The sequence below is a fragment of the Canis lupus genome, chromosome 29 (genome assembly GCF_011100685.1).
Source record: "Canis lupus familiaris isolate Mischka breed German Shepherd chromosome 29, alternate assembly UU_Cfam_GSD_1.0, whole genome shotgun sequence".
NCBI classification, from domain to species: domain Eukaryota; kingdom Metazoa; phylum Chordata; class Mammalia; order Carnivora; family Canidae; genus Canis; species Canis lupus.
In genome coordinates, this window is record NC_049250.1 from 17,067,084 (window position 1) to 17,086,813 (window position 19,730).

Here is a 19,730-nt window from a genome sequence, read left to right on the forward strand (position 1 = left end):
GTGTGTATTTTGTGGATTTTTCCCTTTACTTTTGTAAACATAATGTCTCTTTCAGGGAAAGGCATCAGAGAAGTTTTCTGAAAACAGTAAACTATTAATCTCCATGGCTAAGGAAAACATACCACCAAACAGTCAACACACCAGGAGTTCTTTAGGTATGTCATTAGGTATACTGAATTGATTTTAAAGTATTCTTAGCTTTCTTGTGAAAGAGGTTTGTCTTGTCAGAAAAAATTTCTTTGGAATCCCAGTATCTCTTTGTTTTCTGGAATCTTACTGTCTGTATGACTACTGTCTGCAAAGGAAATATAATGCATACTGAGAACCATTTACCTTTTTTTTTTTTTTAAAGATTTTATTCATAGAGATGCAGAGAGAGAGAGAGAGAGAGAGGCAGAGACACAGGCAGAGGGAGAAGCAGGCTCCATGCAGAGTGGGACTTGATCCAGGGTCTCCAGATCACGCCCTGGGCTGCAGGCAGCGCTAAACCCCTGTGCCACCGGGGCTGCCCCCATTTACCCTTTTTAAATGATATTCCCTTATAATCTATGGAAATCATAATAGCATGTATAACATAAGCAAAATTAATTGAAAAATTTGAGTGAAATTTATGTATCTGTGAGAGATAGGCACCCCGAAAATGGAGGACTTTTATTTAGAAACCAGGGATACTTAAGAGGATACAAAATGCTTTTTGGTGAATGACCATTTTAATTATTGATTACTACATTAGAATTTTACAGAAGTTAATATTGCAGCTATACTGAGTTTTTGAATATGGTTTGTTATGAAAATATGTAGAGATTTTTTTGAAGTACAATACATATTATGTTATCATTATATATTAATTGTTAATATAACGTTATTATATATTATATTGTGTCATTAATTTCAGGTGTACAACTTGCTGGTTCAATAATTCTATACATTACTCATTGCTCATCATGATAAATATAGTTATCATACAACATTATTGAAGTATGACTATTTCCTATGCTGTAGTTTTCATCTTTGTGACTTATTTTTAATTGCAAGTTTGGATTTTTACCTATTTTACCTGTCCCCCTCATCCACCTCACCTTTGGCAACTACCACTTTGTTGTACTTAAGAATCTTTCTTTCCATTTGTTTTTTTAGATCGACATGTTAAGTGAAATCATATGGTATTTGTCTTTCTCTTTCTGACTTATTTCACTTACCACAGAACCTGCTAGGTCCATCCATGTTGTCTCAAGTAGCAAGATATTATTCTTTTTTATGGCTAATATTCTATTTCATATATGTAACCATATTTTTAAAATATATTTGCTATTTATGGACACTGGGTTGCTTTCATATCTTGTTATTGTAAATAATGCTGCAATAAATTTAGGGATGATCTATCTTTCAAATTAATGTTTTTATTTTGTTTGGTTAAATAACCAGTGGTGAAATTACTGGGTCATAAGTTTAATATTTTGAGCTATCTCCATTTTGTTTTCTATGGTGGCTACACCAGTTTGCATTTCCACCAGCAGTGCATGAGGGTTCCTTTTTCTCCACAAGCTTTTTCTCCTCTTCTCCACTTGTTGTTCCTTGTTTTTGGTTATAGCCTTTCTGCCAGGTATAAGGTTGTGATTTGTATTTCCTTCCTGATTAGTGGTGATGAAAAATCTTTTCATGTGTCTCTTGGTCATCTTTATGTCTTCTTTGAAAAATGTCTGTTCCTATTTTCAGTCCCCTCTCCCATGTTTTAAGATTTTTAAATTTATTCATGAGAGAGACAGAGAGTTAGAGACAAAGGCAGAAGGAGAAGCAGGCTCCCTGCTCAGAGCCTGATGTGGGACTCAATTCCCTGGGATCACGACCTGAGCCAAAGGCTGATGCTCAGCCACTGAGCTACCAAGGTGCCCCTTCAGCCCATTTTTAAACTCTGTTATTTGTTTTTTTGGTGTTGAGTTATATAAGTTCTTTATATATTTCTGATATTAAACCCTTTACTGGATGAATCAATTGCAAATATCTTCTCCTGTTCAGTGGATTGTCTTGTTGTTCTGTGGATGGTTTCCTTTGTTGTGCAAAAGCTTTTTATTTTAGTGTAGTCCCAATATTTTATTTTTGCTTTTTTTTTTTTTTTTAAGATTTTATTTACTTATCATGAGAGATACACAGAGAGAGGCAGAGACCTAGGCAGAGGGGCTCCTTGCATGGAGCCTGATGTGTGTGTGTGTGTGTGTGTGTTTGTGTGTGTGTGTGAGAGAGAGAGAGAGAGAGAGAAAGAGAGAGAGGCAGAGACCTAGGCAGAGAGGCTCTTTGCATGGAGCCTGATGTGGGACTCGATCCTGGATCCTGGGATCACGCCCTGAGCCAAAGGCAGACGCTCAACTGCTGAGCCACCCAGGCATCCCTTGCTTTTGTTTTCTTGCTTTAGGAGAACTATATAGAAAAATTTTGCCAAGACCAACGTCAAAGAGATTATTGCCTTTGTTTTCTTCTAGCAATTTATGGTTTCGGGTCTCACATTTAGGTCTCAATCCATTTTGAATTTGTTTTTATGTATGGTGTAAGAAAGTCATCCAGTTTCATTCTTTTGCATGTAGCTGTCTAGTTTTCCCGACACTATTTATTGAAGAGATTATCTTTTCCTCATTGTATATTCTTGCCTTCTTTGTTTTGTTTTGTATATTTTTTTATTGGAGTTCGATTTCCCAACATATAGCATAACACCCAGTGCTCATCCTGTCAAGTGCCCTCCTCAGTGCCAGTCACCCAGTCACCCCATCCCCCTGCCCACCTCCCCTTCCACTACCCCTTGTTTGTTTCCCAGAGTTAGGAGTCTCTCATGTTGTCACCCTCACTGATATTTCCCACTCATTTTCTCTCCTTTCCCCTTTATTCCCTTTCACTATATTTTATATTCCCCAAATGAATGAGACCATATAATGTTTGTCCTTCTCCGATTGACTTACTTCATTCAGCATAATACCCTCCAGTTCTATCCACGTTGAAGCAAATGGTGGATATTTGTTGTTTCTAATGGCTGAGTAATATTCTATTGTATACATAGATCACATCTTCTTGATCCATTCATCTTTCGATGGACACAGAGGCTCCATCCACAGTTTGGTTACTGTGGACATTGCTGTTATAAACATTGGGGTGCAGGTGTCCTGCCGTTTTACTGCATCTGTATCTTTGGGGTAGATCCCCAGCAGTGCAATTGCTGGGTCGTAAGGTAGTTCTATTTTAACTCTTTGAGGAACTTCCACACAGTTTTCCAGAGTGGCTGTACCAGTTCACATTCCCACCAACAGTGCAAGAGGGTTCCCCTTTCTCCACATCCTCTCCAGCATTTGTGGTTTCCTGTCTTGTTAATTTTCACCATTCTCACTGGTGTGAGGTGGTATCTTATTGTGGTTTTGATTTGTATTTCCCTGATAGCAAGTGATACGGAGCATTTTCTCATGTGCTTGTTGGCCATGTGTATGTCTTCTTTGGTGAAATTTCTGTTTGTGTCTTTTGCCCATTTCATGATTGGATTGTTTGTTTCTTGGGTGTTGAGTTTAATAAGTTCTTTATTGATCTTGGATACTAGCGCTTTATCTGACATGTCATTTGCAAATATCTTCTCCCATTCTGTAGGTTGTCTTTTAGTTTTGTTGACTGTTTCTTTTGCTGTGCAGAAGCTTTTTATCTTGATGAAGTCCCAATAATTCATTTTTGCTTTTGTTTCTCTTGCTTTATAGATGTATCTTGTTGCCTCCTTTGTTATAGGTTAATTGAACCTATAAGTGTTGGTTTAGTTCTAGGCTATCTATTCTGTTGCATTTCTCCATGTCTCTACTTTAGTCTAGTACCATACTGCTTTGGTGACTACAGCTTTGTAGTATATCTTGAAATCTGGGATTGTGATACCTTCAGCTTTGTTCTTTCTCAAGATTCCTTTGACTATTCAGGCTCTTATTATTTATTTATCTGAGAGAGAGCATGAGAATGCATGCAAGTGTGAGCAGGGGGGAGGGCAGAGGGATAGAATCTCAAGCAGATTTCCTGCTGAGTGTGGAACTTGATGCGGGGCTTGATCCTAGGACCCTGAGATCATGACTTGAGCTGAAATCAAAAGTCCAGTGCCCAACCAACGAGCCACCTAGGTGCCCCCAAGCTCTTTTTAAATTTTAGTATTTAGAAAAGCTCTTTTATCTCTAAGGACCCCAGTTTCCTTATCTGTAACATAAAAATTTGGGTAATCTTCTAGCCTGAAATTTTTATGAATTGAAAATTTTTTTTTTAAGAATTTATTTATTCATGAGAATACACAGAGAGGAGGGGGAGGGGCAGAGACACAGGCAGAGGGAGAGGCAGGCTCCATGCAGGGAGCCTGAGGTGGGACTCCATCCTGGGTCTCCAGGACCACGCTCTGGGCTGTAGGCGGCGCTAAACCGCTGAGCTACCCCAGCTGCCCTGAATTGAAATTTTGATTGTTGCAAGAGATAATTTTACAAAAGTTTAATAGTAGATTATTTTACACAGTAAGGTTAGACAGACTCTGAAATTCTGAGTTACAGCTTGCTCTGGATTGTATCTGTCATGCCTTTGTGACCTGGCACAGGTTATTTAAGCTATTTTCTTAAGACGGCATCTATCTTAAAAGGTTATTGTGGCGTTAATTGAATACATATGAAAAGACGACTGGCACATAATTGGTGCACAATAAATATTTATTTTGTGACCTTGTATTTTTTTAATATAGATTTTTGAGAATTAAGAATTGAAGAATTATTCTTTATTATATGAACAAATGATGGAGAATTTAAAGTCTAAAGACCATGACCTCTACTTATTCCTTAATTGGTGTTCCTTTGGGCTATGTCCTTTGCCTTTGCATTTCCTACATTCTCTGGCTGACCTCATCCACTCATAGGCATTATATATCATCAGTGTATTCATGACTCCTAAATCCATATTCCAATCCAATTTTTAATTACATTCCTGACCCATATATCTAATTATTTTTATTTTTTTATTTTTTTTTAAATTTTATTTATTTATTCATAGACACACAGAGAGAGGTAGAGACACAGGAAGAGGGAGAAGCAGGCTCCATACAGGGAGCCCGATGCGGGACTCAATCCAGGGTCTCCAGGATCACACCCCAGGCTGCAGGCGGCGCCAAACCGCTGCGCCACCGGGGCTGCCCTATATCTAATTTTCTATTGGATGTCTATACTTGGATGTTGTGGGCTCAGAATTCGCATGTGCAAGATTACCTTTACTCTTCTCAAACTTTTTGGTATTTTGGTGAGATGTTTGCCTAGTCATCCTTGACTCCTATCGTCCCTTTGCCTCCCACAGCAAGTAATTACGCAAGTTCAGTTGATTCTACTGCTTAAATTTAAAAATAGGTTTATTTTTCTCTAATCCCACAAACATTATTTTATGCAGGCCTATGCTGTCTCTAAGATTTTTTTTCTAGTATTGTTTGTTTTATGGTTTAGCCCCCCTCCCGCTAAGTCTCTGCATTGCCCTTCATAATATTTTCAAAAAACAAATAGGATCATGTTAGTCCTGCACAACTCCAATGTATTCTTGTTTCCTGTATAGTAATTTTATCCTTTTATTTCTTTTCCCAGATTGTGCTGGTTATTTATGCCTTCTGCCCTGTTGCATTGGTTCTCCCCTTAAAGTGTAGTTTTTTTTAAAATATCTTTTTTATTTATTCATGAGAGACACAGAGGGAGGCAGAGACACAGGCAGAGGGAGAAGCAGGCTCCCCATGGGTAGCCCAGTGCAGACTCGATCCTGGGACCATGGGACCATGCCTTGAGCCAAAGGCAGATGCTCCACCACTGAGCCACCCAGGCATCCCTAAAATGTAGTTTTGAACTTACTCAACTGTCTCTTGTACTGCAATGGTATGCCATTGTATATTTGCTGCCTAGCACAGTGCTTGGCACATTAGTGTTTAAAGAAGATTTTTGAATGAATGAAGGTCCCCATTGCAAAAATAAACTATTCTGTTTGTTATGTAGAATTTAGGTTTCATAAGAATGTTTGTTTTTGCCAACTGAAGCAATAATTATTTTTGCACATTGAATCTTATTAGAGAATAATATATAACTTGATTAATTTTATAACATCAGCATTCAGTTACTGACTTGCTTGAATAATTGTGGCCTTAAAATTAGACCAAAGATACATGAAAAGATGCTCAGCATCACTAGTCATCAGGAAAATGCAAATTAAAACTACCTAGAGATCACCTCATGTCTGTTAGAGTGGCCATCATAAAAAAGACGGAGATAACAAATGCTGACATGGAACCCTTGCACACTGTTGGTGAGTTGAAGGCATTATGCTCAGTGAAGTAAGTCAGAGAAAGACAGATATTGCATGATCATTTGGAATCTAAGCAAACAAAACCAAACTCAGAAAAAGGGACCAGACTTGTGGTAGGTGAACAGTGGGGGCAGAGAGTATAGGGATCCCTGGGTGGCGCAGTGGTTTGGCGCCTGCCTTTGGCCCAGGGCGCGATCCTGGAGACCCGGGATCGAATCCCACGTCGGGCTCCCGGTGCATGGAGCCTGCTTCTCCCTCTGCCTCTCTCTCTCTGTGACTATCATAAATAAATAAAAAAATAAAAAAAAAATAAAAAAAAAGAAACTAAAAAAAAATAAAAAAAACCCCCCAAAAAACAAAAGGTTTGAATTTCCAGTTATGATATAAATAAGTGCTAGGGTTTAAAAATAAACAGAATGGAAGAAGATATTTGCAAATGACATATCAGATAAAGGGCTAGTATACAATATCTATAAAGAACTTATCAAACTCAACACCCAAAGAACAAATAATCCAGTCAAGAAATGGGCAGAAAACATGGACAGACATTTCTCCAAAGAAATGGCCAACAGATACATGAAAAAATGCTCAGCATCACTTGGCATTAGGGAAATACAAATCAAAACCACAATGAGGTATTACCTCACACCAGTCAGAATGGCTAAAATAAACAGGAAATAACAGATGTTGGCAAGGATGTGGAGAAAGGGGAACCCTCCTGCATGGGTGGTGGGAATGCAAGCTAGTGCAGCAACTCTGGAAAACAGTATGGAGGTTCTTCAGAAAATTGAAAATAGAGCTACCCTACAACCAACAATTACACTACTGGGTATTTACCCCAAAGATAAAAATGTAGTGATCTGAAGGGGCACCTGCACCCCAATGTTTATAGCAGCAATGTCCACAACAGCCAAACTATGGAAGGAGCTCAGATATCTATTGACAGATGAATGGATAGTGAAGATACACATACACACACAATGGACTATTACTCAGCCATCAAAAAAATGAAAATTTGCCATTTGCAATAACGTGGATGGAACTAGAGGGTATTTTACTAAGTGAAATAAGTCAATCAGAGAAAGACCATTATCATATGATCTCACTCATAAGTGGAATTTAAGAAACAGAACAGAGGATCATAGAAGAGAGGAAAAAATAGATGAAATCAGAGGAGACAAACCATAAGAGACTATTAATCATAGGAAACAAACTGAGGGGATGGAACATTAAGGAGGGCATGTGATATAATGAGCACTGGTCACTATCTAAGACTGATGAATCACTGACCTCTACCTCTAAAACTAATAATATATATTAATTGAATTTAAGTAAAAATAAATAAGTGAATACATATATAGTAGGGAAATAATGTATAGCATGATGATTATAGCTAACATTGCTGTGTGATGTATAGGAAATTTGTTGAGAGGAAGTCCTAAGAGTTCTCATCAGAAGGAAAAGGTTTTTCTTTTTTTGACTTTTCATTGTATCTAAACCAGAAGATGGATGTTAGCAGAACCTATTGTGATAGTTATTCCACAGTATATATAAATCAGTCAAACTGTATGCCTTAAGATTACACATTAATAGATAGCAATTATTTCTCAGTAAAACTGGAAAGAAATTAGGTCATATAGTTTGTCACCATGGGGAAAAATGTAAAATAATTTGACAGTGGAGAGTTTTGTGATGTGGTGAGCACTGGATGTTATACTATATGTTGGAAAATTTAATCTAAATAAAATGAATAAAAAAACAAAAGTACAGAACAGTATAACATGAAAATTTGTGACATTTTCAACCCCCTTTTCCATTCTCTGTTCTTAAGCATTATCTTATATATAATTTCATGATTAGACTGTACATATGTGTATTTGTATATAACCCTTTCTTCATTTTCTATATTGGGTAGCATGGATTCTGTTCTGTATTTAAAAATACTAGTTTTGTGATTTATAATACAGGGGCACAACCATAACCTTTTGAGATTAAGAAGCAATGGGATGCATCTATTTGACAGACCTGGAGCAGTTACTGTCTGCTGCTAAGGTTTTCATTACAGATGCAAGACAAAAGTGTCCTTGCCCTTTCTGTCTGTCTAATTGTGGCAGCCATGATTGAATGGGGGAATACAAGGATAAAACATGAAGAGAAAATTTTTGCAACTTAGAAATGACTTGTAAACAGTAAATAGCCTGTTATACTCCAAAAAAGAAACTGAAATTTGAGTTAGAAAAGGTAACGTAGACCTGGGCATAAAACTGTCTTAACCAGCCTTTATCTCTGGGTGAAAAGAAAATTCATTGTATACCAAATTGGTACTTGCAGTGGGTTATGGAAGTTGTCAAATAGCACATATTATATTGAAATTATATGCTTGCTTGTATACTGTCTAGACGCTGTTCCTTTGGGCAAGGATTTATATACCTGTTCATCACCCCAAGACTAGCAAAGCAAAATACCTGGCATATGGGTGGTGCTCAATAAATATTAAGTGAAGATTTACTGAGTCAGTATGTCTCTTGGTAGAGAGGTTGGCGTTTAAATATGACAATGTTGAAATTTATTTTAAAAAACTAAATTCATAGAAGAAATCCATTAAGAAATTTAGTATTTTCAGGGCAGCCCGGGTGGCTTAGCCGTTTAGTGCCACCCTCAGCCCAGGGTGTGATCCTTGAGACCCGGGATCAAGTCCCCATCAGGCTCCCTGCTTGGGGACTGCTTCTCCCTCTCCCTGTGTCTCTGCCTCTTTGTCTCTCTCTCTCTCCTTACTGTCTCTCATGAATAAATAAATAAATCTAAAAAAATTAATATTTTCAGTAAATTATTTGATAGAATTTCATGATTTAAAGAATTATTAAAATTTATCAAATATGTTCTCCTTAACATGAAAAAAATGTTAGGTTAAACTTAGATAAATCTTCAAATCCAGCAATTAAAAAATGTCACTGTATTTGTTAGGATTCTTCAGAGAACCATTAGGATGTGTGTGTGTGTGTGTGTGTGTAAAAGTAAAATGTATTAATATTACATATATTTTATGTATATATGTGTATATGTATATATATATAATACATAAATACACATACATATCTATAGAGAAAAGTATTTAAGGAATAGGCTTGTGATTATGGAGGCTGAAAAGTCTAGTATCTGTCAGGTAAGCTGTGAAGCTGGTGACTAGGGAAGAGTTGATGTTGCAGTTCTTTTTTTTTTTTTTTTTTTTTAAATTTTTTTAAACTTTTATTTATTTATGATAGGCACACAGTGAGAGAGAGAGAGGCAGAGACACAGGTAGAGGGAGAAGCAGGCTCCATGCACCGGGAGCCCGACGTGGGATTCGATCCCAGGTCTCTAGGACCGCGCCCTGGGCCAAAGGCAGGCGCCAAACCGCTGCGCCACCCAGGGATCCCATGATGTTGCAGTTCTAAGTCTGGAGATTGTTGCCAGAATTCCTTTGTGCTTGGGAAAGATCAGTCTTTGTTAAGGCCTTGCATTGATTGGATGAGGCCAACTCACATTATGGAGGGCAGGTTGCTTTACCTAGTGTCTACCAATTTAAATGTTTATCTCACCCAAAAAACACTCTCACAGAAGCATCCGTAATAACATTTGACCAAATATCTGGGTACCATGGCCCAGCCAAATGGACACTAAAATTAGTCCTTTAAATTGCATTTAAAAAATTATTCTCAGGGCACCTGCGGCTGAGTAGTTAAGCATCTGCTTTTGGCTCAGGTCATGATTCTGGGGTCCTGGGATTGAATCCTGCATCAGGCTCCCTGTAGGGAGCCTACTTCTCCTTCTGCCTGTATATATGTCTACCCCTCTCTCTGGGTCTCATGAGTAAATAAAATCTTTTTCAAAAAAGTATATTTAACACAATGCGCAAGACTTACACATGAAAAACTACAAAATGTATCAGAGAAAGAATGTGCAAGTATATGGAGAGACCATTATGGTTGTAGATTAGAAGTCTTTCAACACCAAAAGACGTCTACAAGAATGTTGTTCACCAGGATCAGGCCCCAGGCTGAAGGCAGCACTAAATTTTGCTGAGCCACCTAGGGCTGCCCAAATTAAAATATTTTAATTCTCAGTGTTTCTGATGTTTTAAATTTCAGTGTACTAGGTAATTATTAGTTTCTTTTTCCTTATTAATTATTAGTTTCTTTTTTCTTATTTCCCTATGTTTATAAATGACAGAGAGGGTTTTTTTTTTTTTTTTTCTTCCTCTTTGGCAAAAGTTCATGAAGATCACAGAACTCAATTTTCCCATTGATTTGTAAGATTGCTGCACCATTTCAGTGTGCTTGGTGATTAGTGCAATACCAGCAGGCTTTTTGATAGCTGATTTATAAGGAAGTAAAAAGAACTTGGAAATCCATTCTTGAAGAAAAAGTTGGAAACAAAGTTGGAAAACTTAGTGTTATATATAAAGACTTGGTATGAAATTATAGTAATTAAGACCATTTAGTTTTGGCAGGAGTTTAGACAGACCACTGGGACAGAATAAAGAGGATAGAAACACACCTGCTTGTAACAGATGTTTGATTTATGATATAGGTGCTTCTGCAGTTCAGTGGGAAAAGGAATAGTCTTTCTAGTAAATAGTGCTGGGTAAGTTAGACATCCATACTAAAGAAGAGGAAAAAAAGAAACTTTTAACCTGTACCTCACACTACATAGACTATTAATTCAAGAGAGATCACTGACCTGAAGGTAAAACTTAACACTATAGAGCTCTTAGAGAAAACATATGAGAATGTCTTTGAGATGTTGGAGATAGGTGAGGATTTTTTAAATCAGACACAAGGAGAATTAATCATAAAAGAGAAGTTTGATAAAATGGACTTCATTAAAATTAAGAACTGTTCATCACAATACATAAAAATGGGAAAAGGCAGCCATAGGTATGTGTATAAAATCTACTTAGGTTTATATGTATGTATACATCTGTATGTATAAAATTTAGATAATAAGAAAAAGACCACGCAGTTCTGAAAATGGACAAAAGACTTAAATAGCTGTTCTCAAAAGAGGAAAATCCAAATGCATTGCGAAAGTGCTCAGCATCATTAATTGTTAGGAAAATACAAATTGAAACTATAGTGAGACAGTATTGCACACAAGTATAATGTCTAATATTTAAAGAAGTTACAATACCAAGAGTGGGCAAGGATGTGGATCAACTGGAACTCATTCATTGTTTGTAGGAATGGCTAACGGTGCAACTTTGAAAAACTGGCAATATCTGCTAAACTCTGTGACCTTATCTAATGACCCAAGAATTCCACTCCCAGGAATAAAGCCAAGAGAAATACATGTGTTCACCAAAAGACATCTAGAAGAATGTCAATGGAATTTTGTTCATATTAGTGCTTCCCCCACTCTCCTAAACAGCAGGAAACAGCTCAAATGTGTTAACAGTAAGATGGATTAAAAAAAGTTGTGAGATATTCATATAATGAAAGACACAAACTGGAAAGAATGAACCATTGCCACATATAGCTATGTGGCTGAGTCTCACAGATGTAATATTGAGTGAAAGAAGTAAAATGTAAAAGATCACAAACTTCCTGCTTTTTTGAGGTTCAAGAACAGCTCCAACACATCCACATTGATAGAAGTCTGAACACTTATAAGCTCTGGAGAGGGTATTGATGGGGAAGGAATGTAAGTGTGCTTTGTGATGTGGAAAAAAATCTGGGTTGTTACAATAGAGCATACATTTGTACAAATTGAGCAATATGCTTAAGATTGTGTTTTTTGTTATGTATATTATTCCTCACTTTTTAAAAATTGGGCTTGTGTGGGAAAGATTGCTTTGCTTTCCATGGTAGAAAGTGCTTAAAATCAGTATTTTGGGATTTGCCAGAAAACTTTAACTGACTGATACCTTATATATTTGACAAGGGAAACCAATAAAGATAATTAAGAAGGATCCTGATGTTTGAAAGATCAATAAAAATATTAAAGTCTGCTATTCTTTCTGCTATTGCTGCTGTTGTTACTACTACTACCAACTATCCTAGATTGAGTGCTCAGTATGTGCCATAAGCTGTGCTATGTATTCTTCCCTTGTTTAAGCTGGAATTGGAGTAAATGCCATGTTCTTTTTTGGGACTTCCATACTATCATGTCTCCTGTCCTCGCTATAATCCCAACACCTTTGAAATTTGTGACATTGGTCTCTTGTGCTCACTTGGTTCTTACTGCAGTTATTTACAGATTCAAGCCATTCATCTGATTCCTTAAACATTTATTACCTCTTCAGTTTCTTGACTTCTTCATCTTGTGATATTTTCCATTCTTCCTCAGCCACCCACTCCAACAGTCTCATCTTGGATCTCTGTTACTAGTGACTGAATAAAGTTGCAAATATTTTCTTTAATGACTACTTCCAGTTTTTTCTGCTAATTTTCTTTTGTATCCTGCCTCCAACAAGTATACCAAATAATTGACATTACCAGGACTTACTGTCTGTTTATTCTTCTCCCTTAAAGGCCCTACTCTCATTATTTCCTTCCTTATGCAGCCTAAATTCTGTGTCCAGTATATTGACTCCCTTGCACACTCTCCTCTTTCTTGCCTCTTTTTCCCTTTATCTTACTTTCTATTTGGGAAAATCTCAACTCTTGTTAAATCCAATTCTGCACTCGTTGTGTGCTGGTATGTATGTAGCTGAATTTGGGTAGAGAGAAACCAGAACCATGTAATTGTTCTTTCTTTGAAGTACTGACTGCTGACCTAAGGTGTGTCCTCACTGCTGTTGGTGATTCTATTACATTTCCCTAATCTAGTGCTATCCTATTCTATAAGACAGCCATTTCCTCTTTCCTCCCTCCTTAAACTCCATTCCCCATCCCCTTGCCAATGGTTTTACTTGTATCTCACTGCAAATAGAAGCAATTAGAACTTACCCTTGTCTCCCACCCTGTATCTGCCAGCTCACCGTCATCTGTACTGTATATTTTGCCTTGTCTCCTGTTACTATAGATTGTCATTGCAACTTTGACTACCCCTTCTACTTAAATAGCATTCTGTCCATTTTCACTGAAAATATTATCACTGCATCAGTTTTCATCTACATTCTGGATCATAAATTATGTTTCCTTTCCATTAGATCATTTATGTCAGAATACAAGCATTGCTGTAATATCTCCTATTTTATAAAATCCTTTATGTTCCTCCAGCTACTGTCAATTTCTAGGTGACTCTGTAGCAAAAGAGTTGTCAATAATCTCCAGGTCCTCTTGCCTCAGTCTCTTAAACCAACCAGCCTACCTACCTACTTACTTTCTTTCTTTCTTTCTTTCTTTCTTTCTTTCTTTCTTTCTTTCTTTCTTTCTTTCTTTCTTTCTTCTTTCTTTCTTTCTTTCTTTCTTTCTTTCTTTCTTCTTTCTTTCTTTCTTTCTTTCTTTCTTTCTTTCTTTCTTCTTTTTTTTTATTAAAGATTTTATTTATTTATTCATAGAGATGCAGAGAGAGAGAGGGGCAGAGACATAGGCAGAGGGAGAAGCAGGCTCCATGCAGAGAGCCTGATGTGGGACTTGATCCAGGGTCTCCAGATCACGCCCTGGGCTGCAGGCGGCGCTAAACCGCTGCGCCACCGGGGCTGCCGTCCTTTTCTTTTCTTTCTTTTCTTTTCTTTTCTTTTCTTTTCTTTTCTTTTCTTTTCTTTTCTTTTCTTTTCTTTTCTTTCTTTTCTTTCTTTCTTCTTTTCCTTCCCTTCCATTTCCATTTCCATTTCCATTTCCATTTCCATTTCCATTTCCATTTATTCATGAGAGAGAGAGAGAGAGGTAGAGACACAGGCAGAGGGAGAAGTAGGCTCCATGCAGGGAGCCTGACCTGATGTGGGACTCGATCCTGGGTCTCCAGGATCATGCCCTGGGCCGAAGGCAGCGCTAAACCGCAGAGCAGCTCTGAGGTTTAGATAAAGCTAAAAAATTACATTTAATGTTAAAGATTTTCCTGTTGTCCTATAGACAACAGGAAATTGTTGTTTTTTTGTTTTGACTAATTTTTAGTTACATTTTTGTCATTCTTTTTAGCATTTGTAGTCTTAGATTTCTCTTATTGTGAATGAATATCAGACATTCTGCTATTGTTCAGTTTTGTACAAGTCAAATGAGTCATGTATAATACTCCTCTTTATACTAAAGTTTGAGTACAGTGTTCTCAGTTAAAGCAATCATGTCTGTTGAGAAGTTGCCTGCTTATGGAAAGTTCAATTATTATCTCCTATAATTGGTCTTGATTGTTTTTATGTAATAACTTCTCATGGTAGTACAACAAAAGAAAAAAAACTAAGTGTTCCATAGTAATTTGTTACATAAAGTGTTTATTATGAGTGCTATGTTAGGTAAATTAATTATAAAAACATTGCATACTTTAGTTTTGAATAGTTTATATAGCCCAAAACTACTGTAGAAACTAATACTTGTGATTAATATAGTTCTGAAGCATAATGTTAACTGTCTTAGAGTCACTGATGTACTTGAAGTGACATCACTTCAAATGACCCTAAGATGACACTAATGCTTTACTTGCCACTAGAACCATCATAAGACAACTGCTCTGAATAAGTAAGTCTGACCATGTTTTGTAGTTCATTAAGTCAATTGAGATGTCATAGTTAATGCATAGTTTAAAATGAACAGAATATTTAAAGTGTTCCTACAGTTTTTAATTTTATTTCTCTGACCTACCTCTAATGCCATAAAATGTTGGTACTAGATGACAAAAATAACAGTTAAAAAAGTATTTTTTGTTGACTAAATCTTAAACTTAAAATTTAAAGTAGTTCAGAAGGCAATCCGTATGCATTCTTCCTTGTCTTTTAAGACAATTATTACAAATACTATGTGTCAATAGTAAGAGCCAGATACTCTTTTTTTTTTTTTTTAAGAGCCAGATACTCTTGATAATGAAATTGAACTTAGTATATATAGTAGTTTATAAGTGAAAATCACATTTTAATTTCTATTCTTCCACATAAATCCACCAAGCAGAATTGAAAACCTGTATTAAAAACCTACCTTAAATGTCTTTTCAGAAAGTTGTAAATTATTGCTTCCCTGTGTTGGAAATCCTAACATGTTGGGAGGCATCATCCTTGCAGCATTTTCTTTTTCTCCTTGCCACAATAGAGTATCTATTGTGACTAGAGATAAGCAACTTTAGTTACTAGTTATGATCATACTTCCTGTCCATGCAGACTGCCTAAAAGCAGAAATAAATTAGAATTGTGTGCTTTTTCTCTTCCTCTCATTATTTCCTTTTATTTAGGCATTCATTCATGTATTCATTTATACATTTACTCATTGAACATTTCTTATATATACCAGGCATTATAAAATTGAATAAAGGGATCCCTGGGTGGCGCAGCGGTTTGGCGCCTGCCTTTGGCCCGGGGCGCGATCCTGGAGACCCAGGATCGAATCCCACATCGGGCTCCCAGCATGGAGCCTGCTTCTCCCTCTGCCTGTGTCTCTGCCTCTCTGTCTCTCTCTGTGTGACTATCATGAATAAATAAATAAAATCTTTAAAAAAAAAATAAATAAAATTGAATAAAACACGGCCTTACCTTCATTGACTTTATAATTTAGCTCTATGTGTGATACTCCATTCTGAATGTGGGAATCAAAACTATTTCTATCTTTAGGCTTAAATTCTGTATCTTTAAGGTTTAGATTTCTGTGTTCTCTCACATAGAAAGGAAAGAATGCTTTCTTGTATGATTTAAAATTCTAAGCTATGGGATAGTTTAAATTCTTTTAGGAGAGGGTTGGGAGCACGAGTGAGAGGCATCCCTAAGGATACCTGCTTTACTCACTATTATCAGGATTATGTAGGCTAAAAGTGTTTATCAAGAGAATTCCATGGTGTTTATGGTAGAAAGTGGAATTTAGTATTCCATAAAATCAGCAGACATCCATTTATATTTATATTGCTTGGACCTTTCCCCCTGAAATATTTCAGTGATGTAATAAAGCAGTTATATGACACTTTTATGAAAAGTCCCATCATTTAGCTGCATTGTGAGGGAATAAGACACAAAAATAGTGATACCCATACCAGTTTATAAACTATGGTTAATTATTTCATCTGTATTCTTTGTAGCTGAATCATTAAGGAAAATCATTTCACTTAGAAATGTCAAATTTTTAATACTGTGGTATTATATAGTAGGACTAAAAAAAAGGAGAGGAGCTTCAAAAATCTAAATACTCATCTGGATCTGTATTTCTTGACATAGTATTTTACTATTAAAAATATTTTGGAAGTATATAATTTATCAAGATATCAGATTTATCAAGATATAGTTTACATACCATAAAGTTTACCCATTGAAATTGTACAGCTCTGGTTTTTAGTGTATTTATAAGTTGTACAGCCATCACTATTGTCATCACCCCAAAATGTAATTTGAATTTGAACTCTACGTAAGGAAACATGACTCAAAATTAAAGTTTTTCTTAAAAAAATTAACATCCTTCTGTGGAGTTTGTGTTTGGGATGATGAAAAAAAACTGGAAATGGCCTTAGTTTTGTGTGTGTGATGAGGGTTGCACAGTATTGTGAATATACTTAATGCCACTGAATTATTGTATGCTTGAAAACAGTTAAAATGGTAAATTTTATGTATATTTTACAATAAAAATTAATATCAATTTATATGAAATCAGAATTTGGTGGCTTAACTTTAAAAGTTTTTGGAAATTTCAGCCTCAGCCACACTTAGTTTTTTTTTTCCTCCCCACACATAAGTTTTGATAATTTTTTCTGAAACATATTATAACAAAGATATTCTTAGAGTAAAACAAATCACATTATTAATTTTCACAAACTGGAAAACAGACCTTAAAATTGTTGCAGATATGTTTTTTGGTAGGTATTTATTTTTATAGAATTTCAGTAGCATTAAGTGAAGAAATAAAGTTAATCAGCTTTCCTTTGCTTTAGTTTTGTGCTCTGTGAAAAAGCCAGATGCCAAACAATGCAGAACCATGTATCTAAGTGGGAAGAAGTAAATATACAGATATATGCACACAGAGTAATTTAAAAGTCTCTGTTTATAGATGTGTAAAGTCTCTGGGAGGAAATACAAGAAACAGTAACGTTAGTTGTTTTGGGCAGGAGAACTGGGTGACTGGATTTCATGGGTGGGAGGGATATTTTCCATAGGTGTGAATGTATGAACTGCTGAAACATTTTAAATAAACAATTTCTTATCCTGATCCCAGTCTCAGAATCAACATGACTGTGTTCTTTCCTACTGTGCTTTGGTGACATCAGATTGTATTGAAATTGGGATTGGTTTAAAAGTGAGCTATGTTACTTAAGTTGTTTTGTTTTTAGGAATTGATTATGGATTAAGTTTACCACTTGGGGAAGATTATGAACGGAAGAAACATAAACTAAAAGAAGAATTAAGGCAAGATTACAGACGCTATCTTACTCAGGTAATACATTCTGTTAGCTGGATCTTATGCTTCAGAATTCATCTAAATTTATTTTCTAAGGTTATGTGTGTTAATTTTTAGATTTTCATTGATACCTAACAGGATGTTAATGTGAAAGTTAAGGGATTATATGTGACAGTGGTAGAAAAAAACTGATGCTCAGGACTGGTGCCATGAAATAACAGATTCTTGATCTTTACAGTAGGGTAGTGGTTTTTTATTTTAAATGAGATTGTGAGTTCTGATTGTTCCTGTTTTCTGTAGAGTTACCATGGTTTAAAATAGCCCTGTTATAATTCCCTACTCCTCCATTCCCCATGACTGTGGATTAAAATGACACATGGAATTCTAGTTGCTACTTATTTTCCTGCCAGTTTAAGTTTATGAAAACTTCATTTATTTAGCTGCCAAAGTCTTTGCTTTATGGTTTAATCTATTTACTTAGCAGAACCCTTGTTTTAACTATATTTGGTTAAATTCTGTAATTGCTAAACTTAAAGATTTCTTATAAGTTTTGAAATGCAATTTACTTTTTAGGTTATCAAATTATTTTAAACAATCATGATATTTCTACTCATCCCAAGATATTCTATAGTGTTTTAATACTTTGTAATTTTTGTTCCAAATGTATAAGTGATCTCTTACTTACTCTGATTTGCACATGGAGAGAAAGAACTTTGAATATATTTTATCATTGGTTTGTTTTCTTTGACTTCAGGGTATTACACAAGCAAAAAGGAAGGTAGGGTTGCCTGCAAAATGTTTTTTGTTTTTGTTTTTTTTAATTTTTAGCTTGCAATTATTTTCATTTATGATGTTGCTCTCAAACTAATGAAAATAACTTCACTTGTGATTTTGAGACTTTTGAATGATAACATTTTGTATCCTTGCTTTTACCAAGATGGCAGTCTATACATTATAATTTTTCATTAGTACAATCAAGCATTCTTTATGATTCCTGCTTTGCATTTATTTTTGTTGCTTTCTTATGCATCTTTTAGAGACATTGCACAGCTATCATAAACTCATTTGTTTTCAGCATGCCAGTTTTTTCTTCAAATTATGCTAATCACATTAAGATCAATCAAAATAATAGGATATTCTAAGATGTTTTTAACTGTGTTGTCACTATTTTTGCACCCAAATCCATGGATTGCATTTGTAAATTTTATTGGAAAACAAAAACATTATAGTTTTATAGAACTTTATAAAAAGAATCTCACACATCCGTTCATTTAACCAACACGTTTTAAGCACTTATGAAGAAGAATCTGTCTTCAAGGGTCTTAAATCTGGTTGTTGAGGTAACTGAAAAGGCTGTATTGATCAGGAAAGACCTCACCGTGTTATTTTGTAAAACATATAAAATGGATAGAATTTGGATATTCTGGAGGGCAGATCAAGGAGCAGAAGCTTTTCAGATGGGGAATAGAGAAGGAAGGACTTGGAGGGTAGGCTTTTGCTTTGTATGAATGAAACATGTGATTTGCCAGTCTGAGTCGGTTAGAGTAGATTCTTTTTGAGAGTAGTAAAAAATAATAATGTAAGTAGATAGGGTAGGATCTGATTAGATTTTTTTAAAAAGGAAATTTATTTATTTATTTATTTTCTCTCTCTCTCTCTCTCTCTCTCTCTCTCTCTCTCTCTCTCTCCCCGTAGGGTTCACACCCAGTGTGGAGCTTGAACTCATGATCTTGAGATTAAGAGTTGCATGATCTATAGAATGAGCCTGCCAGGTGCCCCTAGATTAGATTTTTAATTTGGTATGTGTGAAGCATACCTTCTTAAGCAGCCTGTGAAGAGCTTGGTAACTGTTTTAAAACTATTCTGCATATTAGAGATTCTTATGTTTATTTTAAATTACTGCTACAGATTTTTAGCTCCTCTCCTTCCACTAATTTTCAATCTGTTCTTCACCCTACTTTCTAGAATCATCCTGTC

General features: G+C 35.8%; 1 protein-coding gene and 1 non-coding gene across 29 annotated transcripts in view; both read left to right on the forward strand.

The window, feature by feature from the left end:
* Positions 1-19,730, forward strand: part of CSPP1 (centrosome and spindle pole associated protein 1) — a 183,604-nt gene that overhangs the window by 17,773 nt on the left and 146,101 nt on the right. For 23 of the 28 annotated variants that reach the window (XR_005381064.1, XR_005381063.1, XR_005381062.1 and 20 more), the window contains 3 exons: positions 56-155; positions 17,686-17,789; positions 18,508-18,531. Coding sequence is in view for 21 of the 28 variants with exons in the window: in XM_038579450.1 (XP_038435378.1) it covers positions 56-155; positions 17,686-17,789; positions 18,508-18,531 (228 nt within the window). In the remaining 7 variants the exon portion in view is untranslated. The remainder of the gene's footprint in view (positions 1-55; positions 156-17,685; positions 17,790-18,507; positions 18,532-19,730) is intronic. The other 5 variants (XM_038579467.1, XM_038579455.1, XM_038579456.1 and 2 more) reach the window with 1 other exon arrangement.
* On the forward strand, positions 8,322-8,455 carry LOC119866812. The gene has a single exon (XR_005381320.1). It is a non-coding gene; the product is annotated as a small nucleolar RNA SNORA31 (small nucleolar RNA).